Source organism: Erinaceus europaeus, chromosome 18 (genome assembly GCF_950295315.1).
Source record: "Erinaceus europaeus chromosome 18, mEriEur2.1, whole genome shotgun sequence".
Classification (NCBI taxonomy): Eukaryota; Metazoa; Chordata; class Mammalia; order Eulipotyphla; family Erinaceidae; genus Erinaceus; species Erinaceus europaeus.
In genome coordinates, this window is record NC_080179.1 from 32,950,759 (window position 1) to 32,977,323 (window position 26,565).

Consider the following 26,565-nt stretch of genomic DNA (forward strand, 5'->3'; position numbering starts at 1 on the left):
AGTTTTTTTTTTTTTTTTTTTTTTTTTTTGCCTCCAGGATTATTGCTGGGGCTCAGTGCCTGCACTACAAAGTCACTGCTCCTGGAGGCCATTTTTCCCATTCTGTTGCCCTTGTTATTGGATAGGACGGAGAGATATAAAGAGAGGAGGGGAAGAGAGGGAGAGGGGGAGAGAAAGACAGACATGTGCAGACCTGCTTCATCACTTGTGAAGCAACTCCTCTGCAGGTGGAACCAGGGGCTCTAACTGGGAGGAATCCTTACTCCTATCCTTGCACTTAGCGCCATGTGCACTTAACCCACTATGCTACTGCCCACCCACCCCCACTACTGTATTTACTGTAGACTGTAAAACATTAATCCCTCAATAAAGAAAAAAATTTTCTAAAGTCATTTGGCCATATTTACCTGATCCTTATATTTACCTGATCCTTATGATAAAAAGACAACTTCCTTCTACAACATATAAGCCACTGGCAGTAGAATGGGTACATGTTCAACACTGAGTTGGAAAACAGGTGTTAGACAGTGCTGTCTGAAGCATAGTGACAAAATCTTACCCACAGTGGTGTCTAGTTATTGTATGTATCCTGTGCTTAAGCATATCGTATACTTTCCCTGAGGTGATAACAGCCCAATCAGACTTGTTATTGTTAGACTCTTAATCAAGAGAGCAAACTAAATTCAGTTATTTGTTTTAGGTCACAAACAAGCAAGGATTCAAACTAAGTTTTGTCTTATTTCAAGTTGAGTGTTTAATCACTCTAATATTCTGCTTTGAAAGTGCTGTTTCAGGAATGCCTTGTGGGAAGAAATCAGATTATATGCGGCTATGAAGGACATATCATTTTTTACCACATATTTGCGTATCACATCAGATTGATATCAAACATCTATACAGAACTGGTACTGGTAACAAAAGGAAAAAATAACTCAATAAGAAAAAAAATGGACCAAAATAACTAGTTTTCTAAAGAAGAGATACACATGGCCCACAGATACACAAAGAAATGTTCCATTTCACTTATTATCAGAGAAATGCAGATTGAAACTACACTGAAATTCCATCTCACACATGTGAGAATGGCTTATATCAACAAAACTGGAGATGATAGGTGTTGGTGAGGTTGTAGAGAAACGAGCTGATGGGAATGCAAGCTGGTGCAACCCCTCTGGAAAACTTTATAGAGGGTCCTTTGATGAATAAAAAAAATTACCTTATGATTCAGCAATACATAAGGATTTACCAAAAGGATATGAAATACTCAAATAGTCAAAAATTGGAAGCAACCTGAATGTCCATCGACAGAGGGAAGTTGGAGGAAAGAGAAAGAGATCTGCAATACTGCTTCACCTCTCATGAATTTCCCCTTGCAGGAGGGGATGGGGCAAGAACTTGAACCCCAGCCCTTGCATATGGTAATGTATGTGCTCAGTCAGGTATACCACTGCCCAGGCCCCCAGACTGAATGCTCTGTTTTAACACAAGCTGTCCAGGTAATTCTGATGCACACTGAATTTGGACAACCATTACCTATACATAGTACTCTGAAGTCTCTGCAAAGTCAGGATGATTTTGGAAGAATTTCAGAATTTAATTGTCTTCAACCTTTCTATACATTTAAATTAATACACAAAACCTCAAAGCTAACTTTAAAATGTGTGGGGTCAAAGGATAGCTCACACACTAGGCCAGATGCCTCACCCTGTACACAGCTGCTGCTCAAGCCCTAGCACCAGCAACAGGGATGCTCTTGTACTGTGCTGTCTCTCTCCCTCTGTCTCTCTCTACCCAAACTAAAAGAAACAAAAAGCTGATTCAGGAACACTGAAATCATGTGTATGTGAGGGCCTAGAACTCTAATAATAATAATAAAATAATTTAAAAATGTGTACACAATTTTATATACGCTCAGCATCATCTCCCTGAAAAATAAGAGATATTGTTAATTCTAAAGCTAAAGAAGTCATCTTTCTTAGACGTATGATTTGGTCCTCATTTAGCTGAGTATTAGCTGAAAAGCTGTTTTGTTATTTCTCCTTATTTTTCCAAAGGTATAGATGAAATCTCCCATCCAGCTTTCTTGTGTCTAGTGTAAGCTTTGTTGTCATTCATTCCATTGTTTTCACTTGCAAAAACATGCAATACAGGGCTGAGGAGATTTGCTGTGGTAGCACACCAGACTTATGTAGTAGAGATTACAGGTTCAATCCCCAGCTCGACTAATAGCCAGAACTGTATGATGCTTGGGTTAAGAAACAAGATTAAATAACTTCTGGTGGTGGGGGATGAAATTATAGTCTATCAAGGTGTGATGTAGCATATAGATTATAAGGATTTTTTTTTTTAAGTTGATATAAGAAGGGACCAGGCTGTGGCACACCAGTTTGAGCTTATAGTATGAAGTGCAAGGACCCGTACAAGAATCCCGGTTCAAGCTCCTGGCTCCCTACCTGCGGGGAGGGGGTGGGGAGGTCGCTTCACAAGCAGTGAAGCAGGTCTGAAGGTGTCTATCTTTCTTCCACCTCTCTATCTTCCCCTTTTCTCTAAATTTCTCTCTGCCCTATCCAATAAAATGGAATAAATGTCCTCAGGAGCAGTGGATAGTGCTGGCACTAAACCACAGTGATAACCCCTGAAATAAAAAAAATAAAAAAAAAATAAAGTTAATGTAAGACATAAACTACTGTGAAATTCCCAGGAAAAATCAACTATCCCAGTAAGAAGAACCTCTTTTATCAGTCAGATAAAAAAAAAATTTTAAAGGTAACTGTTAAGAAACTCCATTAATGATCAAGATGACTGAAGCCCCCGAGGTGGGTGGAGGAAGAAAGGAGCCTTTTATTTAAACACAGGCCAAGAGCTCAGATCTTTCTGATATTTCTGGCACCAAACAAAGGGGCGATACAAGCTTATATAGGGGGTACAGGCTTGAGAGCAAATAGCATCATTACAGAAGCAGAGTCTGCAAGGTTAAGGGTTGGAACTTGTATCCATTGCTCAGGGTCTGGTTGCCTTAGTTACTGTTATCTTTCCTGCATAGCTGTGTCTGAGAAAGCTTAGCCTCAGCATATGCTAAGATACACAACTGGGGAGGGGGTACCTTTTAGGAGAGTAGAAGCTAGCTGGGGTTACAGAAGCTTCCTTCTCAGTAAAAGTTCAGTCTGACCTTCATTGTCTCTACTTGTTATCACTTGTTCACCCAGTGAAGGCCAGTCAGATTATAAATACATATTATAAGCATATCCAGGGACTAAAATCTGGAAATTTCCTATCATAACCACAGAGGAAAATATGTGATGCATACGCTTTGGGCAGCAGGCCTATCAAGGCCAGATGTGTGATTCAGCTCAGAGATACTGCTTGCTGCTTGAACTCCAGTGTGTCAGTGGACTACAGTTGCAAATTAACCTCAGATTTTTCAAACCTGAGTGTAATCAAAACAATTTCTCCCTATACTTGTGAGCTGAAGGCTAGAAGGGCCATGTGTTGCCAGAGTCAGAAGGAAAAAGAAAAATTGAAATAAAGAAAGTGTGTTCTATTGCTCAAATCTCCCCCATGATGTTTATTTCCTAGTTTATAAATGGATGACCAACTCTAGGCAAATAAGTGTGAAATTATCCTTTTCAATTTCTTTTTAAAAATGTATATGATAGTCTCAACGCTAAAAATGTTAACAACCAATATACAAGTGTAATGTGTTTGTGACAAAAATGCATACTCTTATTAAATGCTTCATGTGATTTTCAATGATTCAGTGAATGGTTTTTGTCTCAAAATTATCTTAGGGGCAGATATGATAAGCATACATAATGAAGAAGAAAATACTTTCATACTGGATATTTTGAAAAAGCAACAAAAAAACCCTGATGATATTCTGTTGGGCATGTTTTTTGACACAGATGGTAAGTGTTATCTTGGGAGTTATTAATCTTTTTTTATTTTTCTTTTCTTTTCTTTTATTTATTCCCTTGTTGCTCTTTTTATTGTTGTAGTTATTGTCGTTGTTGGATAGGACAGAGAGAAATGGAGAGAGGAGGGGGCTACAGAGAAGGGGAGACCTGCTTCACTGCAGACCTGCTTCACTGCTTGTGAAGTGACTCCCCTGCAGGTGGGGAGCCGGGGGCTAGAACTGGGATTCTTACACCTGTCCTTGTGCTTTCTGCCACATGCGCTTAACCCGTTGTGCTACCACCCGACTCCTATTACTTATTCTTTAGTATTAGTAAAACTGATGACTTTTAAAAAAAAATTTTATATTTATTTTCCCTTTTGTTGTCCTTGTTTTATTGTTATTGATGTCATCGTTGTTGGATAGGACAGAGAGAAATGGAGAGAGGAGGGGAAGATGAGGAGAAAGAAGACACCTGCAGACCTGCTTCACCGCTTGTGAAGTGACTGTCCTACAAGTGGGGAGCCGGGGGCTTGAACCGGGATCCTTACGCTGGTCCTTGTGCTTTGTGCCGCATGCAGTTAACCTGCTGCGCTACCGCTTAACTCCAGATTTTTCTTCTAAGTGCATTTCTCTAATTTAAGTTGATGTTTATTGTGGCCTTCAAATCTTATATTTAAGTGTGTCCCTTTGATTTGTATCTTGAATTTCCTCTGTTTTATATGAGAATCAAAGCTGATTCTCTTCTCTGGATGAATATGTGGTCCTAGTAGCCAGGAAATAGCTTGGTAGAACACAGACTTGCAAATATGAAGCTACTGGCTCCATCCCTGGTGCTGCCATGTATCCAGTGGCACTTTAGCTTTCTCTCTTGCATGAAATACAATATATATTTCATATGAAATAGACCTTTCATAAAATTAAAATGTGGTTTAGGGTCAATATTTTTATAAGTATAAAAAGTGCTAATGTCAACAATAAAAATGATAAGATAGACTTAAAATTCAAGTATATAAATGTACTTACTGTCAATATAGAGAACAGAAAGTACATAAAAATTTTTTCAAAATGAAGTGAAATTACTAAGACTGTCACATACTAATAGTTTTTCACTATATCCCATGGGAAAACATATATATATATATGCATATATATGCATATGTGTGTGTGTATGTATATGTGTGTGTGCATATTTTCTCTTTATTAAAAAAAGATCGGGGGTCGGGCGGTGGCGCAGTGGGTCAAGCTCAAGTGGAGCAAAGCGCAAGGACCGGTGTATGGATCCCGGTTCGAGCCCCCAGCTCCCCACCTGCAGGGGAGTCGCTTCACAGGCGGTGAAGCAGGTCTGCAGGTGTCTATCTTTCTCTCCCCCTCTGTTTTCCCCTGCTCTCTCTGTCCTATCCAACAACAAACAACATCAACAATGGTAATAATAACCACAAGGAGGCTACAACAACAAGGGCAACAAAAGGGGAAAAAAATGGCCTCCAGGAGCGGTGGATTCATGGTGCAAGTGGCACTGAGCCCCGCAATAACCCTGGAGGAAGAAAAAAAAAAAGATCGGAGGTGGCACAGTGGATAAAGCACTGGATTCTCAACTATGAGGTCCCGAGTTTGATCCCTGGCAGCACATGTACCAGAGTGATGCCTTTCTCTCCTCCTATCTTTCCCATAAATAAATAAATAAATATTAAAAAATATCTTTGGTCTAACTCAGATTGCTTACAGGTAAGTAAGGCAGATGCATTGCTAAACACATGACTCAGGTTCAAGACTCAGTATCCCAGGGGAGATACCATGGCACTTGGGAGAGCTCTGGTGTCTCTCCCTCTATCTGAATGAAAAAGTGGTCCAGGATCCATAGAACCACATATGTACAAAGCCCTAGTTCCACACACACACACAAAAAACCAACTTCTGACTTATCTGTACACAGGCAGACATACCTTAACATCTCTTAGACCCTTTTATTTTGCTTTAATACATTTCTATATTATCATAATATTGTATAAATATTCCTTGACAGATGCAAGTTTCAAGTGGTTTGATAAGTCAAATATGACATTTGATAAGTGGGCAGATCAAGATGATGAAGAGCTAGTTGACACCTGTGCATTTTTGCACACCAAGACAGGTGGATGGAAAAAAGGAAATTGTGAAATTTCTTCTGTGGAAGGAACTATTTGTAAAAGAGCTAGTAAGTATGATTGAAAACCTTCTTTCATTCTAAGAGAAATGGGAAAAGTAGGCTAAGCTTGAAAATCATTTACTTTAACATAAGTGTGCCTCTATAGATAGAGGGAGTGAAACTTCAGAATATGTCAGGGTGGTTTGCTCCCACAAACTCTTACAGCTCAGAAGTAGGATCAAATGTGAAATAGGTATACTTTATATTTATTTTTATTCCCCAGGATTATCACTGGGGCTCCATACCAGCACTACGAATACACCACTCCCATTTGGGAGTGGTGTATTCGTAGTGCTGGTATATATATATGTGTGTGTGTGTGTGTGTGTGTGTGTGTGTGTGTGTGTGTGTGTGTGTGTGTGTGTGTGTGTGTATGTGTGTATGGTTAGGACAAAGAGAAATTGAGAAACAAGGGGAATATAGAGAGGGAGAGAGACAAATGCAGACATGCTTTGCAGATCGTGAAGTGTCCCCCCTACAGGTTGGGAGAAGGGGCTCGAACCTGGGTCCTTGTGCATGGTAATATTTGTGCTTAGTCAGGTGCTCAGGTGCACCATGACCAGGCCTCCAAAATAGGTATAATTTTGTTCTGCTTATTCTTGGAGTTTATAAGAGGTCACACATTTCTTTTGTTGCCCAAAGACATTATCACAGCCTCTATCCATATGAACTGAATAGTGAAATTGATGAATAAATATCATGTGCGCTTCCAGAATTCTAATGTTAGTTTTAAAAGAATGTGATTCTATATAAGAATTATCAGGAGTTGGGCGGTAGTGCAGCAGATTAAGTGCATGTGGCAGGAAGTGCAAGGATTCTGATTCCAGTCCCTAGCCTAACACCTGCAGGGGAGTTGCTTCACAACTCCTGGTGAAGACCTGGTGAAGCAGGTCTGCAGGTATCTATCTTTCTCTCCCCCCGTCTTCCCCTCCTCTCTCCATTTCGCTGTCCTATCCAACATCATCATCAATAACAACAATAACTACAACAATAATAAAAAAGGGCAAAAGGGAAAATAAATAAATATTAAAAAACAAAATAACTATCATCCTGGGGCTGGGTGTTGACTGACCCAGTAGAGTATACAAGTTCAAACCCTGGTTACCACCTACAAGGGGTTACTCAATGAGCAGTGGAACAGAGCTACAGGCATCTCTTTTTCTCTTACTTCAGTTTTATGATAATATTACTCAGCTTCACACATATATAGTACCATACCCCCTTTTCCCCCCTTTCCAGATAGAGGGGAAGAGAGAAAGACAAAAGAAACACCAGCACTGTTTCACTGCTAGTGAAGTTTGCCCATTGTGTGGCGCTCCAGTGAGGAGTCAGGGAACGCAAACCTATGTACTTGGGTATGGTGAAGTGAGTGCTCTACTGGGTGAGCCATATTCTGGCCTCTAATTTGTAATTTTTTAAAAGGATGCTGCACATGTACTGTGTCCTAGGGCACCATAATATAAACCAATTTTTAATTATAACTTTCAAATATCAGATTATGAACAAGTCCACTGAGGTGAGGTTACAGTTGCGTGCTTCAATGTTACTATTTTCATAGACTCGTCAAAAAGTTTCCCTTGTCTTTTCAAGTATCTGTATTTTCTCACTAATGAAGCTAATGCATTTTGCTACTCTATTATCTTTTTTAATCTACTATCTTTTTAATAGGTTGACATCTTTTTGAAAACCTTGTTTAACAAGAAAATATTGCTCAACAGAAATATAATACTAAGGGATATTATTAACTACATATTTAAATTTTAATTTTGATTTTCTCTTGTATTTTAGTCCCATATGAAAAGGAATATTTATCAGGTAAGTAATGGTCTTAAATTTTTCCCACAAGTATATTAAAAAGGGCTGGGTGATGGCGCATGTGGTTGAGAACACGTTACAAAGTGCAAGGACCTGGGTTTGAGTGCCTGATTCCTACCTGCAGGACAAAATCTTTGCAAATGGTGAAGCAATGCTGCTCTTTCTCTCCCTACCTCTCCCTCTAATTTCTGGCTGTCTCTATCCACTAAGTGTGATTAATATATATTTTTTGTATATTAAGATTCTAGCTAGATCAAATACTACTGAAAATCTGTTAAAACTATGGAATGTAAAGAACAACTTTTCCAATAAAAACCTTGAGTATAAAGCTTAACATTTAAAATATGGCAATTTATATCTGAAATGGACATTTAAAAATATATATCAAAATTTCTCATTGAATTCCACTGATTTGTTGTGAGAAATAGCTCCCGATTTTTTTGTTTAAAAAGCTTCACCTAGGGAGTCGGGCTGTAGCGCAGCGGGTTACATGCAGGTGGCGCAAAGCACAAGGACCGGCATAAGGATCCCGGTTCGAACCCCAGCTCCCCACCTGCAGGGGTGTCGCGTCACAGGCGGTGAAGCAGGTCTGCAGGTGTCTATCTTTCTCTCCTCCTGTCTTCCCCTCCTCTCTCCATTTCTCTCTGTCCTATCCAACAACGACAACAACAGTAGTAACTACAACAATAAAACAAGGGCAACAAAAGGGAATAAATAAAATATTTAAAAAAATAATAAAATAAAAATAAAATAAAAAGCTTCACCTCATATTTGCAACTACAGTTGATGAAGCATCTACTTTAAGGTTACCAAATGCATTTTTGGAAGAGTCATTTTCAGGGTCTGAAATGCTATGTGGGGCAGGTAAATCAAACAAAAAGGAGTATTAATTGCATGAAGAATCATAGAAGTGAACTTCTAGTGTTGAACTTAATGTATAGCTGCTGATTTATAACAGCACACACCTGAAATTTATAGCACAATCTTACTTCAATAAAAATGTGTGTGCGCGTGAAACATACAAAGTTAACACTGAATTCTGTCTCCCATCCTGTTTTGATCAACACTTTTGCATTTGGTATCATTTCAGTTTTTTTTTAACTGTCTAGAGGTTTTTTTTTTTTTTTTTTGCTAATATACACAAATTGAGACACATTTACTTTGCCCTTTCTATTCACTATTCTAGAGACCTCTATATTACTTAGTCTGATTAGTCTTTGGTTGTATGAATATGCAGCAGTTTATCCAGCTGTGACCCCCTTACTGGGTATTTCCAAACATTTATTATCCTAAAACAATGCTGGGTGAGTCAAAATACATTTTTACAAATTAGATCCCTTGGAATTTAAATGTTGAAAATGTGTAATTTTTCTTTTTTTGCCTCCAGTGTTATTGCTGGGGCTTGGTGCCTGCATTATGAATCCACTGCTCCTGGAGGCCTTTTTTTTTTTTTTCCCATTTTGTTGCCCTTGTTATTGTTGCCATTCATGTTGTTGGATAGGACAGAAAAATCGAGAGACGGGGGAAAGATAGACACCTGCAGACCTGCTTCACCTCTTGTGAAGCGCCCCCCCCCCCCCCCGCAGGTAGGGAGCCGGGGGCTCGAACCAGATGGCTTAGGCTAGTCCTTGCGCTTCGTGCCATCTGAGCTTAATCCCCCACTGCACTACCGCCCGACCCCCGAAAATTTTTATGGATGCAAAGTATGAATGCCTATTATGAAATGTTTGGCAATAGTTGGACTTATGTACAGTCCTAGGGAATAAATTTAGGGCTTTGCATGTGCACAGTACAGCTGAGCCACCTCCTTGCTCTATTTAGTAGACAAGTTTATTTAGACTACTGAAGTGTAAAGCCAATCTTGAGACAATGAATAATGTACTGAAATACTAAGGCTTTGTATCTGAAACAGGATTTTATTTTCCTTTAGAAGAACACAGATAAGTCTATAATAGGTCTCAAAACTATGTCAGGAAATGTTGAAAACTCTGGCAATATTTTGATATTTGGGCTGCAGTTACCTTTGGGTTCATTAAAATTCACGTTTCTAATAAATGTGTAGTATGTGCCAGACTTCTAAATATCAGACAATATCAGTGGACAACCCACAATATAAGTGTATTCAAACTTCTAGTAAAGTGTTATCAGTATCATGAACTAGGGAAAAAAAAAGAATAAGGTGTTGCTTTATAAATTATCTTTAAGTAATGTGGCCAACTAGGGACTGCTTAACTGTAACCAAACAGATGAAAAACAAAGGAAGTCAATGTAGAAAAGAGGTATCAATCAATCCAACAGGGTAGGTCAGCACAAACCAAAGCAAATGGTTTGAATTTTTGTGCTGCCACTTAATAAAAGAACTTAGGCAAATCATTAAAGCCATCTGTTTCTTCATATGTAAAAAAGGAATGTAAAGACCTAGGGTAAGCATTCAGTAAATTATCTTGTAATGATAGTTCAACAAAAAGGCTTATTACTTTCTAAGTAAATTAGCATGAGCTCAAATCATCAGTATTAGAACTAGGCTGTGAAGGTAACAACAAATCTAGCATTCCTAGACTGAATGATTTAGCAGTAGTTGTTGCCGTCCCAATTTAAATTTTTATTTTTAGATAGAGACAGGGAGCAAAAGAGACCACAGCGAAAGAGACAGAAGCTTTCATCAGTGTGGTGGCGGCTAAGCTAGAACCTAGGTCTTATACATGGCTAAGCAGTATGCTATCCAAGTGAGCTAATTCACCAGCCATAATTTAAGGGAATTTGAGAATGAATTAATTTGGAAAGGAAGCCAGAAGAATCAGCTTTACATTTAACTGTTAAAAGATGCAAATGGTTGGTATCAATAAAAAAAGTTTTGAGTTCACGATGATTAGGAAGGAGCAACAAGAACAATTGTAAAGAGAAAGTCATAGCTTGGGAAACGGCACAGCAGGTAGTCTCTAATTTGCAAGCATGAGGTCCAGAGTTCATCTCTGCACTGCAAGGCTGGCTTTCTCTCACTCATTGAAAAGTACTTTTTGTTTTTGTCTTTAAGGACAAAGCAATATTATGGAGGTCAAGTCTCAAGACTATGCAGTTAACAATTCACTGCTGCAGATAAAAGAAATGTGTGTTTCTATACTTAAGTCATGGAGATATTAGCTACACACGATCTTTTGGTTCAAAAGATTGATTATATGGGTTTGAGGGGGAAGTGACAACTTGTTTCAACTATTCTTTTCAATATATGTAATATATATATTTGTTATAATGTAAATCATTGTCTCACAATGCAGTCATACAACCTAAAATCTACTTTTTTGGGGTGGAGGGGCAGGACAGAGAGATAATATAGTGATTATACTTTGATGTCAGGTTCAATCCCCAGCATCACCATATCCCAGAGCATAATAAAAAGAGAATTTACTTTTACTTGAGTTATGACCAAGTAAAAAGTATGTAAGGTAGGTAATACTATGAATGTATATTTATAGCCAGTAAAACTACAATCACTATGGATATATTAAATGTCTGCTCCAAAGCATTTTTATAACTTCTAAAACCAAATAACTTCACTTTTTGTGAACTAAATCATTAAACTTCATTGTTGTAAATAATATCTAAAGACCACTATTTCTTAAAAGAGAAAATTTGATTTTGAAGTCTTAGGTCAAGGAGGAAAAATCAAGGCATACAAGGTTGTGTTCCATACCGAGTATGGGCAATTTAATTTGCAATTTAGCATTTTACAGCAAAGAATTATAAATTTACCTGAGATTATGAAATTCTCAATAGAAATATTTGTGATTTTACTTGTGTTCCCTAAAATGCAATGCTAACAATGTGTGTATCATTAATATCCCATATTTTCATTTGTCTTTTTCTTTTTCAGATAACCATATTTTAGTATCAGCTTTGGTGATTGCTAGCACAGTAATTTTGACAGTTTTGGGAGCAATTGCTTGGTTCCTGTACAAAAGAAATTTGTATTCTGGTTTCACCACAATTTTTTCAACTGCACCCCAATCACCTTATAATGATGACTGTGTTTTAGTAGTTGCAGAAGAAAATTGAATATACTATTCAATCTGAGTAAGATTTTTGAAGACATTGCATACCTTGTCAGTATTTCCAATGCAAGATTTTAAGACAACTGATAATGAACATTATAGTTTTATGGTGTTATTTTTCTTATTTCAGTAACATCTTCATGTAATCACTGTGACAAAAATCTCATGTATTAAAAAAAAAACACAGGTTTTAACCATTTCTCCAAATGCATCCTTCACCTGGAGGAAAGTGTAAAGCCTAGACAGTAAAGCTAATAAAAATTTAAAATCTACTTTCTTTTTTTTTTAAATTTATTTCTTTATTGGGGAATTAATGTTTTACATTCAACAGTAAATACAATAGTTTGTTCATGCATAACATTCCCCAGTTTCCCATTTAACAATACAACCCCCACTATGTCATTTATCATCCTTCATGGACCTGTATTCTCCCCACCCACCCTAAAATCTACTTTATGTTTCTTACCTGCTCTATTTTCCCTTTTGGTTAGTTGAACCACCTTATTTGGAAAAACTTAAGATTTAACCTGTTAGGGAGTAGGACGGTAGTGCAGTGGGTTAAGCGCATGAAGTGCAAAGCGTGGGGACTGATGTAAGGATCCCGGTTCAAGCCCCCGGCTCCCCACTCAAAGGGGAGTCGCTTCACAGGTGGTGACACAGGTCTGGATGAGTTTATCTTTATCCCCCCCCCCATTTCTCTCTGTCCTATCCAACAACATCAATAACTACAACAAAAGGGAATAAATAAATACATAAAAAAAGATTTAACCTGTCAGTAATTTCAATGGTCTAAAATTGCTTCTTGCTTAACTAACAATAAACACACAGGGAATAAATCAGACCAAGCCACTTTAAAATAAATTCTATACATTTAAATTATCATTCTGGTTAGTTAATTGTACAAAAATTAAAAAAAAAAAAACTTTCCCCCTCTACCTCCCCTACCCTTTCAATTTCTGGTTATCTCTATCCAATAAATAAATATAATTTGTTTTTAATTTAAAAAAATGATATGACAAAACACTGAATGTTCTCACTCATGCTAGGCAAATAAAGAAACGGAGCAGTAGAATGAGCAGTCAGATGAAGACAAGCCTTTAGACTCAGACTGCAAAGCTAAGGTTGGCAAATGGGTAGAGTGGGGAAGGGGTGAGTTGCAGGGCTGGAGAGGGTCCAGTGGACAAAAAAAAAAAACTTTTGGTGCTATTTCCTCAAGGTCCAATTGTAAAATTTTCCACAACATATTTCATTTAACTATTATCTGATTACTCTTAGAATACCATTGTGGACCTAACAGTATTTAGCACTAATCATATTTATCTAGAAACTAAGATCTTAATTTTTTTGACAGTCACAGTAGGAAAGTGTAGATATTGGTAGGGAGGGCTACAGTTTTGTCAAAGTATTCCATTATACTTTTCTACTACCATCCATCCTATCCCTATATAAGGTTATCTCACTGTTAAAATTGTGGCTAACAAAGTAACTCACTTGCATAGTGTGACCCAGGTTGAAATCTGGCTCCCACCACACTAAAGGAACTTCAGTGCTATGGTTTCTTTGCCTCTGTCTCTATCTGAAAAATAAAATTCTAAAAAAAAAAGAAAGAAAAAGAAAAACAAACCCTTAAGATAGACTTCATATATAAATTTTTTTTTAGACTTAGGAAGTAGAAAGCTTAAGAAAAGCAGCCTCCCACATCCACACTCCCTCATTTACCTTAAGGGAAATAATTTCTGATAGGAGATACACTATCAAGTTTGACCAATGGCTCAAAGTTCCAGCTTCTATCACTATTATTAGCCACTAGGATTTTTAAAAATACATTATAATACAAAATGATAATAGAAGACTATACAATGTTACTAAAAGCAAATGTTACTGTTAAGAGCTTTACATTTTTAAGATTGTGTGCAGTGATAGCAAATGTTTTCACTGATTATAGGCAAGTAAGAGTGCTAACAGATAATATTAAACTATAATTACTTGATTTTCCTATTCAAATTTAACAATTCATAGTCTTTAAGACCATGGCTTGAGAGATGCTTAGCACTAGAGCACAAGTCTTATATGCCTGAGGTCCTATTTCAATCCCAGAACAACCAAAGGCCCAAGCTCCTCCTTATAATGATACACACTAACAAAAAAATTGAGATACATCTTTTGCTTCTTTAAAACTTACTGTTTTTCAAGTATGTTATTAAGGGCCCCCAGCAATGATGTATTAGATCTTAATTATATATATATATATACAGGCCTTATGTATTTGATAGTTAAAAAAATCATTTAAATCTGTATTTATTTTTAATATTAACAACAGCAAACATGATTTTCTTTCATTCAGAGTACAGAAATTGCTTACATCTTGGTTTCAGGTAGTAATTTAATTCCTAAACTTTGACAACTACCTTGAGTAACATTAACTGCATTCTGTTAAGAACTTTCACTCTTTGTTGTGGTTTGTTCTTCAGAGTTTAAAATAAGCAATGACAGATTTTTTTTTTTCAAATTCACATAAACAAGAGTATCAGAAGATAACATAGTATTGAAAGATGAAGCAGCACTAAATGATACTAAAATATTAGAACAGTACTAACCTACTTTAAGGATATTATAAAATTCAAGAAATTGCTGTGTATGCCTTTTAATATAACAAATTTGTATGCATACCATAGGAATGTTTCCTTATCATTTAATTTTTTAAAAATAAAAAACACTGATTAGGTAGAAAACAACTTCTGTACGATGTTTTATTAAATATTTGTGTTCCCATTCAGAACATTCCTAAGAACAGAAAATAACGAGACTGACATCCTTAAATTTTATATTTTTTGCTTTAAGTCAGTGCAAAAAAGCAAGTTGAGCAAATATTTTAGAAATTTATATTACATGAAATGGGGTCTTAAATTTCAACATTCTTTTTTATATACAAGCGGTGACATCTTTAAGCACCAGTTTAAAAGGAAAGAGTTCAAACTCTAAAGTAAATCAAGAAGTATGCACTTTATTTAGAGCCAAAGTTTTACATAAGAGCAACAAAATGACTAAATGTGGGCAAATTGTTGATTCATATTTTAGATATTACATGGTTTCAATCTGGGTTTTGAAAAAGTAGTTTGTTGCCATAAGACTTTATTTAACCAGAAACCATCAGAAGGTGTTAAGTGGATCCCACTGGTATTGACAGAAGAAATAAAGCTATGGAAGTATATATAACACATGACAACAGTGTAGATTTACTGGTAAATTAGTTCATGGTGATCTGTTCTCCAAAATTAATGAAAAATAAATCATCAAATAAGATTTAGCAAAGAACAGTTAAAAAAGAACAGGATCCAAACAGGCTATTTTTATCACATTTATCTATAAAGAAGTCACAGACAATGCTAAAAAAACACACTGAAAACCAGTGCTTTTAAACTCTGAATGTAGATTTGAAAAATATTACATTAACTTGAGATTGCTGTAATTTTTTTTCTTTTGCCAAATAACAGCTGACTGGCAATTCCAATATAATTTACAGCTGTAATATTCCTAGAAGGAATATCAACATACTATGGCCTATCAAATATAATCCCCATTTTATAAATCAACAGAAAAATTTATCCATCATTTACACATCTAATATTTATTTATTTTATTTAAGACTTAAGATTATACTGCTAAGTGAATTTAAAATTCAAATTAAATTTGGAAACCTAATACAATGTTCATTACAACTCTTCTCCCTTCCCCATTTTTAAACACTGGAAGTAAATGATTATGAAAATGACATTGCAACTTAAGGCATTTTTAAAAGGAAAAATAATTAGGTGCCATTTGACATTTTAAAAACATATTCTGTTCCACTTTTTTCACTAGCAAGAGACAAAAACACAAATTTTTTTAAAAAATAAATATGCCTATGGTAATCAGAACACAAAAGTAGGTTGTCAGCATTGCTTAGATATTTAAAACAAGGGTAATACTTTCCTCACTCACCTGAAAGAAAAATACTTTAGATTACCAGTTGATAAGCATCAGATTCACTGGCCACATTAAAAGGTCCAGTAGCACAAATTTAATTGAGCAACACTTGAAAATGAATCTATATGCATATACATGTGTATATATATTCATTATATATAGTTAATGTATGCAATAGGCATTCCCCCCCAAAATTAATTCATACTTAATTGCCAGTTTTAATAAACACTTGTTCACAGATCATCCATTTGTCTTATTATGAAGTTAGGCGATATCAAATGTTCTGTTATGGTCTCCATCTTCTTCAGAATCATCCTCTGAAGCTGTTGAAAGAAAACAAAATGATCAGCAATGACTTTAATGGGGATGGGAACGTAAGTGTAAATATGAAGCCAGAACAGCAATAACTTGTTAAAACAAAATTCCCAATTTAATAAACTGGTAAAAATGTAAGTTATCATGACAGGGTTAGGGTGGTTTGACTATTTATGGCTGATGCTCATATACAATGCCTCTACCCTCCATATTTTTGTCATTCTAGTTTTTATAAAAATGAAAATGTTTTAAAATGTAGTTCAAGAACATCTTCTGAAAAGATTCTGAGAACAGTTTGTGTTCAAAGGAGTTCATATATACACTAGAGAAAAAGTGGACTTAAGGCAAGTGCTCTCACACACCTGAGTAGAATCTGGCTTATTACCGCTGCATGTTTGATGCATCCGATGGGAATGAAAAAAAAATGTACATAGAATAACAGGTTATGGGTGTTGTTGTAATTTATATCAAAGCTATGTCTATACAATGTCAAGGAAAAGCTCTTTTTAGTTAATTTTAAAACTCTTTATATAGACACAGCCTACATTAAAATAGTTGGAGTCAATAAAAAAACCTCAAGATTATTCCTATTCTCCACATTAACTAAAACTTATGTATACTTTTCTCACATCACTGCTAGACAATTAAAAAAGCAATCAGTACACAGAACAGGAAAAAAGTACTCTCTTTAGAGAATAAACTTTAAAAAAGTTTAGGGAGTTGGGCAGTAGGGCAGCGGGTTAAGTGCATGTGGCGCAAAGACCAGTGTTAAGGATCCTGGTTTGAGCCCCCAGCTCCCCACCTACAGGGGAGTCGCTTCACAGGCATTGAAGCAGGTCTGCAGGTGTCTTTTTTCTCCCTCTCCTCTCTCCATTTCTCTCTGTCCTAACAACGATGACATCAATAACTACAACAATAAAACAACAAGGGCAACAGAAAGGGAAAATAAATAAATATTAAAAAAAAAGTTTAAAGTCTATTTACCTTAACCAAATTTAAATCTGCTTTTTATCAACCCAATCCTTTATTCTGATGCTATATCATAGTAAAATGCCAAACTGAAAATAACTTTTTACAAATTCTTATATTTTCTTTTGATTAACTCCATAGGAGAAAATTCATAAGGAAAAAAATCAGAATATATTAAATAGTCTGGTACTTAGTTGATTTGTAGTACCCATATCTTTCATTCTAGCCAAGTTTGGGTATATTTCACTACATACTCTCTTTTACCTATTAGGCAAAGACAGTGCTATCTATGATTAGAAAACTATAAATTTTAAATGAGAACAGTTATTAAAGTACAGCAATCAGGTAAAAATTTACACTGAAATAAAGTACTTTAATCACCTATTAAAGTATAAAATTGATTTAGATAAAAATATGCATTATGTAACATGGGATTGGAACGAAGGTTAGAAAAAAAATAGCAGGCGACTTTTCATTTAATATACATTTGATTCCTCTATATTATTTTAACCCATTAAAACTGTGAAAATATATTACCTGGTTATATTTCTAATCTTTTACAACTTAAAAGTAGTATAGACAAAAATTTACATCTTAAAATGCCCAAGAATTTGCTATACTTGTGACCCAGTTTGAGCCAAGTCCCCCAACCCACCCTGGAGGAAGTATCAGTAATAACGTCTTTCTCTCTTTGCCTCTACTTCTCTAAACAAGAATAACAATTTTCTAATGACACTAAGTTCTCTCAAACCTATTTCAAACAAAAGCTGAGATTTTTTTTCAATATAAAATTGCTATGAACATCACAGTCAACACTAAAGTATTTTCAGGATTCATATAGAGGTTAATCATCATTTCAAGAGTCCATATTTAGGGAGCTGGGCAGTAGTGCAGTGGGTTAAGCACACATGGTGCAAAGCACAAGGGCCAGCATAAGGGTCCCGGTTCGAGCCCCCAGTGCCCCACCTGCAGGGGGGTCGCATCGCAAGCAGTGAAGCTGGTCTGCAGGTGTCTTTCTCTTCTCCTCTCTGTCTTCCCCTTCTCGATTTCTCTCTGTCCTATCCAACAATAGCTATAACAACAATAACAACTACAACAAGGGCAACAAAATGGGAAAAATGAAAAATGGCCTCCAGGAGCAGTGGATTTGTAGTGCAGGCACTGAGCCCAGCGATAACCCTGGAGAAGGGGGGGGACCCATATTTAAAAACACTACAAAAGTGTGTAGAGGGGCTGGGCAATGGCACACTTGGTTGAGTGTACTAGTTCATATGCACAAACTCAGGCTGTCTAAGCCCCAGGCTCCCACCTGAAGGGAGCTTTATGAGCAGTGAAGTAGTGCTATGGGAATCTATCCCCCAGCCCTGGAAATTCTTTATCTTATAATTAAATTTTAAAGAGCATATTCTTTCAAAAAATTGTGGAAATTTGATAGTCACATTTTGGGCAAAAAATGTAAAATAATCTTAGATTTCCAGGAACTGTCCCAGAGTCACCAATATTTGTGGCTACTTAGGTTGAAGCATCCTGGAACTTATAAGACTTTGAGATGAAGGTAGGATCTATAGGTGCTTGTAAAAACTTGGGCATTAAATGCCTACAGATAGGACCCTAGGAAGAAGTCTTACTATTGGAGTGTGACCTTAAGAAATTAAAACTGGGGCCAGGTGGTGGCGCTCACATGTTACAATGTACAAGGACATGGGTTCAAGTCCCTGGTCCCCACCTGCAGGAGGAAAGCTTTGCAAGTGGTGAAGCAGGGCTGCAGGTGTCTCTCTTCCTTTCTATCACCCCTTTCCTTATCAATTTCTGTCTCTATCCAATTTATAAGTAAAAATTAAAAAAATAATAAATTAAAACTGCTGGGTTGGGGAGACAGCATAATCATTATGTAAATACACTCTTAATGCCCGAAGCTCTGAGGTCCAAGGTTCAATTCCTCATACCACCATAAACCAGAGCTGAGTAATGCTCTGATAAAATAAACTAATAAACAAATATCTCAAAAAAAAAAGTGAAACTGAAGCTGGCAGCAGAGGTCTTGAACAGAAGCAAAACAAATCAAACAAAATGTAGCTTCTCTAATACACTAAATTAGTACTCTTTTATATCTACCCTGGAATCACAGTGAATAAGATCGGAGAAATCTACTTATGAGCTAATAAAGGTGACTAACAAGTTTTCCATACAAAACAAAAAAACCCTGATTTAAGACTAGTATTGTTAAATATTCTCTGTAGTGAACTGTAATTTTTTTAGTTAATATGATGGTATAATTAATGTGACTAAAACATGATTACTTAAAATAAAAATAAAATTCTGGTAGTTAAAATTGTATCTACCTGAATCTTAAAATAAATGCCAATGTAAAATGTGCTTTTAAAAAACTAATGTCAGGTATCTAACCCCAACTACCCAAATCAATTATTAGGCTTATATGTGAAGCTTCTTGGATTAAAAGAATATATACTTAGGTTTTTCTGAGGGTTTAATTTGCAAAAGTAAATTCAACAAGTCTGGGGAGGGAAAATTCCACCTACTTTCGAGATCTTCCATATGTGCCTGAAGAGTTCTTGCAAGGTTAATAAACTAGAAACAATGCAGAAAGAAATACAGTAGTTTAAATGTTGCAAGTGGATCTAAAGAAAGAATCAGTATAGGAGATTCATTTCTACTTAAAAGTCAGAAACACCATTTTTAGCCTTTACATAGGGGCCCGTCTACCCCCACATCAAAATTTACATGTTTAATGATATTTTTATTTTTTTTATATAATCATTATTAATCATGTAGAAATTAGGAGCAGGTATGGTAAAAATAATTTTATCCAATGCTATTTTTTAAAAATAATGATTTTTTAAAAAATTATGGAGAAAAGTTAAAACCTTTGCAATTTGAACCCAAATGAATTCGATTTTAGCGTCAATTAAAAAGTAAAAGTATCAATGTTTTTGCCTAAAAGTAATAATCTTGTATGTATAAACCTTTAGTTTGTACTTATAAAATATTCTGAAAGTTTTGTCTATGCTTTTTTCTTTTTTTAATTCAATAGATCTTACATGTTTTATAAGGTTTAGGCATTCCAAAGTCTAAGTCGCCTTTTCAGAAGCAATTCTGATATTATGATTTCAGAAGTACTTAGTAGTTAGTCTGACTGCTATAGAAAGTTTCTTTTCTTTTCTCTTAATGATTATAATTGTCTAACTGGCTCAAATGTTTCACCAATCTAGATGCAGGGCTTGATTACTTGGTACTTTTCAAAGTAGAATTTTGAAACATCATCTTACATAAGCTACTAAACATCATCACCGAACTTAGAATTTTTATAATAGTATGAAAAATAGGTCAATGAACACATTTCAAAATATACAGTGCTCAGAATGTTAATAATAATGAGATGTAGACACTAATCACAAATGTACAAATGGGGAAAGAGGCAGAAAATAAATTACCTCTAGTACAGTGTGGTTAACAGTATAATTTACTTTAATCTCCTACTACAAGTAAAGGTAATAAGTATATAAAGTAAATACCAAATAGTCCATTTCTTAAGTAGTGTGTAATGTGGATGCTTAAAAACTAGTACTTATTTATATCAGTATCAAGTAAATTGATATTACTTTCTCATACTGCTTTGGATATTTGGAGTTCAACTTCAAATTATAAGATCATTTTTTCCCAATTAAAAAGAGCACTTTCCAAATCTGTCCTGGTTTTTCACTGAAATATATACCAATTAGTTTCATAAGCTTAAAATTAAAATTACTTTCTTTAAATAGCTTTATGAGAAAAATCAGGTTGCTTGAAAGAAGACAGTAATTTCTACTAAATGTACTTTTTTATTTTTAAGAAATATTTAAATGTAAGAGCTCCCCAAGGAAACATAATGTGAAAATACTAAGACAATCTGCTTTCCAGAAGCAATACACCCACCCATTTCCCCCACTACAATATTACTTACCCGGACACGGGTGCTTGGCTCATTTGTATTTCCCATCATATCAGAAAAGCTCTGTTCACACAAGTGCAGTAACACAACTAGGTAGAGACCAGAGCTGATGAACTCATACTCAGCCTTCAACAGGGTAGCAAGCAAGAGAAAAAACATGGAAAATGAAAAATTAGTAGACTTGATATTGACATTCAGTATCAGTAAGTATACTGATAAACTTAAGAGGAAATGTACTCACATCCAGTTCCTAACAAAAGATATACCTACTAAAACAAGAAAAAATATCTTTCATAGTTTTATAAAGTTGTATATAGAATGGTTCTAATAAAATTGGCATTGCATCATCCAGGGTGCTACTCAGGGAATTCTGGGATTACCACACAGATATGATGGGCCGAGGCCTCTAACAGATCCCTCTCTTCACCATCACTGGTCATCTCTATCAGGAATAGCATCATGGAACCACTTGTGGGGCTCTACAGGATTTTGCCCTCAGTGTGGAACAAGAATGGTAGGAAGGCTGGTCCTGAAATGAGTGCAACCTAGAATGTTCCTAGCTATGACCATGGAATGTGACCTATAGAGATGCAGATACACAGGCTCCTGTGCTGAATATAGGCCTCAGATCAGATGGATGGGGTTTACAGTTAACAATATTTATATACTTTTCCCATACTTGGAAGCTACTCTCTTCCATGATCCAGCTGTCCGGTCTTATTTGCAACTCTGACACCATCTCCCCAGACAATAACTTTAGCCCACCTGCATGTTAGCTGTTGGGCTCAGGCAAAAATTAGTCAAGTCGTGGGCCTCTTGGAATATACCTAAAATAGACCTATTAGCTTTTTCCAAACTGTAGACCCCAAACCTCATCTGCTAAATTTCTATTAACTTTAGATTCCTGATTATTAAACAGATTGTTCTGCTTTATATCTTAATGCAATGCAGCCACTAAGTTGCAGATGCTACTATAATGCCAACCTGACTTCCCTGGGCATAAGACCTCACAATGTGTCCTAGAACCCCACCTCTCCAGAGCCCTATCCAACTAGGGAAAGACAGAAAAAGGCTGTGAATATGGATCGACCTGCCAATTACCTATGTCCAGTGGAGCAGCAATTACAGAAGCCAGACCTTCCACCTTCTGCACCCTATCATGATCCTGGGTCCATACTCCCCGAGGGACAAAGAACAGGAATGTTTCCAATGGAGGGGATGGGATATGGAACTCTGGTGAAGGTAAATGTGTGGAATTGTACCCCTCTTATACACTGGACTTGTCAATCACAATTAATTTGAAAAATTTTTTATTGTAGGGCCAGGCTGGAGAGACAGCATAATGGTTATGAAAAAAACTTTCATGCCTGAGGCACTGAGATTCCAGGTTGAACCTCCAGAGCCATCATAAGCCAGAGCTGGCATTAAAATTAAAGTAAATAAAATATATTTAAAATAAAGTAAATAAAGTAAAATAAAAGTAAATAAAAAGTAAAATAAAGTAAATAAAATATATTTGAAACAAAAAAAATTGTAGGGCCTTTAAGTCATATGGAAGTGGAAAGAATGCTTTGGTTCTTGATTTAAAGTTAACAGATTTTTGTTTCAAATCGCTATAAATGTTTACTTAAAAGGTATTTCACCTGTTTAAATCAATAGGTAACTGAAACTTATTGATACAGCACGTGTTTCCTTTTTTTCTTTTTTTAAAAAATATATTTTTAGGGAGTCGGGCTGTAGCGCAGCGGGTTAAGCGCAGGTGGCGCAAAGCACAAGGACCGGCATAAGGATCCCGGTTCGAACCCCGGCTCCCCACCTGCAGGGGAGTCGCTTCACAGGCGGTGAAGCAGGTCTGCAGGTCTCTATCTTTCTCTCCCCTCCTCTGTCTTCCCCTCCTCTCTCCATTTCTCTCTGTCCTATCCAACAACGACAACAATAACTACAATAAAAAAAATAATATTTTTAAAATATTCCATTTTGTTGCCCTTGTTCTATTGTTGTAGTTATTATTGATGTTGTCGTTGTTGGATAGGACAGAGAGAAATGGAGAGGAGGGGGAGACAGAGAGGGGGAGAGAAAGATAGACATCTGCAGACCTGCTTTACCACCTGTGAAGTGACTCCCCTGCAGGTGGGGAGCCGGGATCCTTGCGCTTTGCACCACGTGCGCTTACCACATGCACTCCAACTCCCAGAACAAGTGTTTCTTATGGAATACAATTAATTAAAATGCAAAAGTAAACACAAAATGAACTAAAAGCAGCCTGGGAAGTGATCAGCAGTTGAGAACAGGACTTACAATAGTGAGGTACTGAGCTTGATCCCTGGCAGTGCATATACTAATGATGCACTGGTGTTCTCTCTTTCATTAAAAAAATTAAGTTTAAAAATAACAAACAGGGAGTCAGGTGGTAGCGCAGCGGGTTAAGTGCACGTGGCGCAAAGCTCAAGGACTGGCATAGGCATAAGGATCCCGGTTCCAGCCTCCAGATCCCCACCTGCAGGAGAGTCACTTCATAGGCGGTAAAGCAGGTCTGCAGGTGTCTATCTTTCTCTCCCCCTCTCTATCTTCCCCTCCCCTCTCCATTTCTCTCTGTCCTACCCAACTATGACAACATCAATAACATTACTACAACAATAAAAAACAAGGGCAACAAAAGGGAAAATAAATAAATATAAAAACAAAAAAAGACTGGGTGAGGTAGTGGTGCATAGTAACTTTTCCTCTTAAGATAAAAAATTATAGTGGGTAAAAATAGTTCTGTCATTTTGAAGCTAGGAACATAAATCATAACTACAGTGTTACTAAAAGTTTAATCTGCGGGCCAGTGGTGTTGCACCCATTAGAGCATACTATCTACAATGAACCATACTCAAGCCTGCAGTCCCCAGCTGCAAGGGGAAGCGTCACAAGTGCTGAAGAAATATTGCAGGTGTCTCTTTTTCCCTTTCTCTCCTTTATTCCTAATTCGTCTCTATCATAAACAACAGTAAAGAAGGAGGGAGGAGTGGCTGTTGGGAGCAATGGATTCACTGTATAGGCACTAAGTCTAAACAATAACCCTGCTAGCAACTATAAAAGGAAAAAAAAAGTCTGGTCTGTCCTGTAATTTTTTTTTTTGGCCTCCAGGGTTATTGCTGGGGCTTGGTGTCTGTACCATGACACCGTGAATTCCATGAATCCACTCCTCCTAGCAGCTTTTTTTTTTTTTTTTTTTTTTTAGATTTTTAAAAATATTTATTCCCTTTTGTTGCCCTTGTTTTATTATTGTAGTTATTGTTGTTATTGATGCCGTCACCATTGGGTAGGACAGAGAGAAATGGAGAGTTGGGGAGACAGAGAGAGGGAGAAAGACAGACACCTGCAGACCTGCTTCACTGCTTGTGAAGTGACTCCCCTGCAAGTGGGAAGCCAGGGGCTTGAACTGGGATCCTCAGGCCAGTCCTTCGACTTCGCGCCATGGCGTGTGCTTATCTCACTGCGCTACCACCTGATCCCCTGCCCTGTAATTTTAATAAAGTGAACTGTATGATGCACTATTTTTTGTAATTAACTCATCTAAGGTTAAGGAACATACTTTCTTAGTATTCAGCAAGAAAATGGTTATCATATACTAAGTATTCAATTAAGTAGAATTTGATTAAGTTTCCTGAGGGGCCAGGTGACAGTTCATCTGGCAAAACGCGTATGTCACCATGCAGAAAGACCTGAGTTTGAGACCGAGATCACCACATGGAAGCCATCATGGTAAAGGGAGCCTGATGAATGACAGAATAGTACTGTAGTGTCATCCCCACCCCCCCCAAAAAAAATCACTAGGAGTTGTGGAACTGCACAAGTGTGAAGCCTCAGTGAAACCTTGGTTTCTTGAAATGTTTTGCAGTTGATTTTTAAATTAACAGGAAATCACATATAAAAAGATTTTTAAAACTTTAATGGCAATCATCTTGAAAAGGATAGAGCCACTGCACTATTAGGAAGTAAACTATATTACACTAATCATTTAAAACAAAGGTAGGGAACAGCACGTAGTCACCCAGTAAGTGCAGCATGCCTTACCATGCATGGGACCCTGGGTTGAAGCCCTGGGGGATACTCAGGAAGGCTCTATGGATGGTGAGTGAAGCCGAAGTGTCTCCTCTGTTTTTCCCTCTCCATATATGTTTTTAAAAAAGAAAAAGGAGGAGGAGAGAGAAAGAAAGAGAGAGAAGAGAGAGAGAGAGGAGGAAAAAAAAAAAAGAGGGACCTGAAGGCTGCTCAGCTGTATTGTAAGTATACAAAACTTGAGTTCATTTCCTGGCACATTACAAAAAAATAAAATGAAGTCAGTTAACAAGTCACTTGAATTCATGATTCTCACAGAACAAATAAGTTAAAGTCAAAATTATTCTAATTGAGACTGCCATTGTTTTTATAATGACTCTACCTATTGTTTCATAATACTTGTAAATTAAGATTTTGGGTCCTCAAAGTTCTTGAAGAATAATAAAAACATTCCTGGATGAATTGAAAAGACGACAAACCACCATTAAGAGACAAGATAGAACCCCTAGAAAAGGAAGAATGGTAGAAAAAAAAAAAACATCTTTTGTAATCTTTCATTTTGCAAAGACAAAAATCATCTGCACCTTTTCAAATACTATTTTCCAGTTCTTTAAAATACCGGATGTTTAGCTGTCTAGAGAACTTCTTGGGGGGGGTTTTAAAATCATTCCTTATTATATGTGGTTTCCTTTTTGGACAAATGTTTTATTAAAAACACAATTAGTATTATAATAGTATTTGAGCTATATCAACTGCCCAGTGTTTCATTCATTAAGAATTCTTAATCTGGATATAGGCCAACTAGCTTCAAGGATTCTTAAATTATACATAGAATTTGTATTTGCACATTTTCCCCTTCTTTTTTAGCTGTGAAAATTTTAAAATAGTATTTATGAGAAAGACAGAAGGAGAGAATCAGACATCACTCTGGTGCATGTGCTGCCAGTGACTGAACTTGGAACCTTAAGCTTGAGTCCAGTGCTTGATCCACTGACCCATCTCCCAGACCACCATTAACTTCTTTATTTCCTGATTATTTGACTGTTAACCAATCTAACCCTTCATCTGGCACCAAATACTATATTTTTCTAAAAATCAGCTGCCCGCATTTGAAGTGGTAACATGAGAGGCACGCTTAATTGGAGGTGATAAATCTCCTATGGGTCCTCTTTCTTTTAATGAAACACACTCAGACTTACATCAGAGTATCTGCACAATTTTCTAAGAAGTGCTTATGGTTTTAATAAATTTTTCAAAAGGTATAATTCTCACATTTTAAAAGTAAAAGATGTTTGCAAAAGCTGATATAGGGGGTGCCTATATATGAAACTCTGGAATAGGTGGTTACCTAGATAGATAACACAAATTGATGGCTGCT

The 26,565-nt window shown here is 36.5% G+C and overlaps 2 protein-coding genes across 10 annotated transcripts in view; one reads left to right on the plus strand and one right to left on the minus strand.

The window, feature by feature from the left end:
• Positions 1 to 13,567, plus strand: part of LOC103126472 (lymphocyte antigen 75) — a 196,812-nt gene extending 183,245 nt beyond the window's left edge. For both annotated transcript variants that reach the window (XM_060177870.1, XM_060177869.1), the window contains 4 exons: positions 3,789 to 3,905; positions 5,919 to 6,089; positions 7,869 to 7,895; positions 11,767 to 13,567. In XM_060177870.1, coding sequence (XP_060033853.1) covers positions 3,789 to 3,905; positions 5,919 to 6,089; positions 7,869 to 7,895; positions 11,767 to 11,948 — 497 coding nt within the window. In that variant the 3' untranslated portion in view covers positions 11,949 to 13,567. The remainder of the gene's footprint in view (positions 1 to 3,788; positions 3,906 to 5,918; positions 6,090 to 7,868; positions 7,896 to 11,766) is intronic.
• A 659-nt stretch (positions 13,568 to 14,226) lies between these two features.
• The window catches only part of MARCHF7 (membrane associated ring-CH-type finger 7), a 45,240-nt gene continuing 32,901 nt past the window's right edge, over positions 14,227 to 26,565 (minus strand). For 4 of the 8 annotated variants that reach the window (XM_007537376.3, XM_016194424.2, XM_060177874.1 and 1 more), the window contains 3 exons: positions 21,156 to 21,269; positions 19,735 to 19,783; positions 14,227 to 16,233 (listed from right to left, as the gene is read on the minus strand). In XM_007537376.3, coding sequence (XP_007537438.1) covers positions 16,175 to 16,233; positions 19,735 to 19,783; positions 21,156 to 21,269 — 222 coding nt within the window. In that variant the 3' untranslated portion in view covers positions 14,227 to 16,174. The remainder of the gene's footprint in view (positions 16,234 to 19,734; positions 19,784 to 21,155; positions 21,270 to 26,565) is intronic. The other 4 variants (XR_009545958.1, XM_060177872.1, XM_060177873.1 and 1 more) reach the window with 2 other exon arrangements.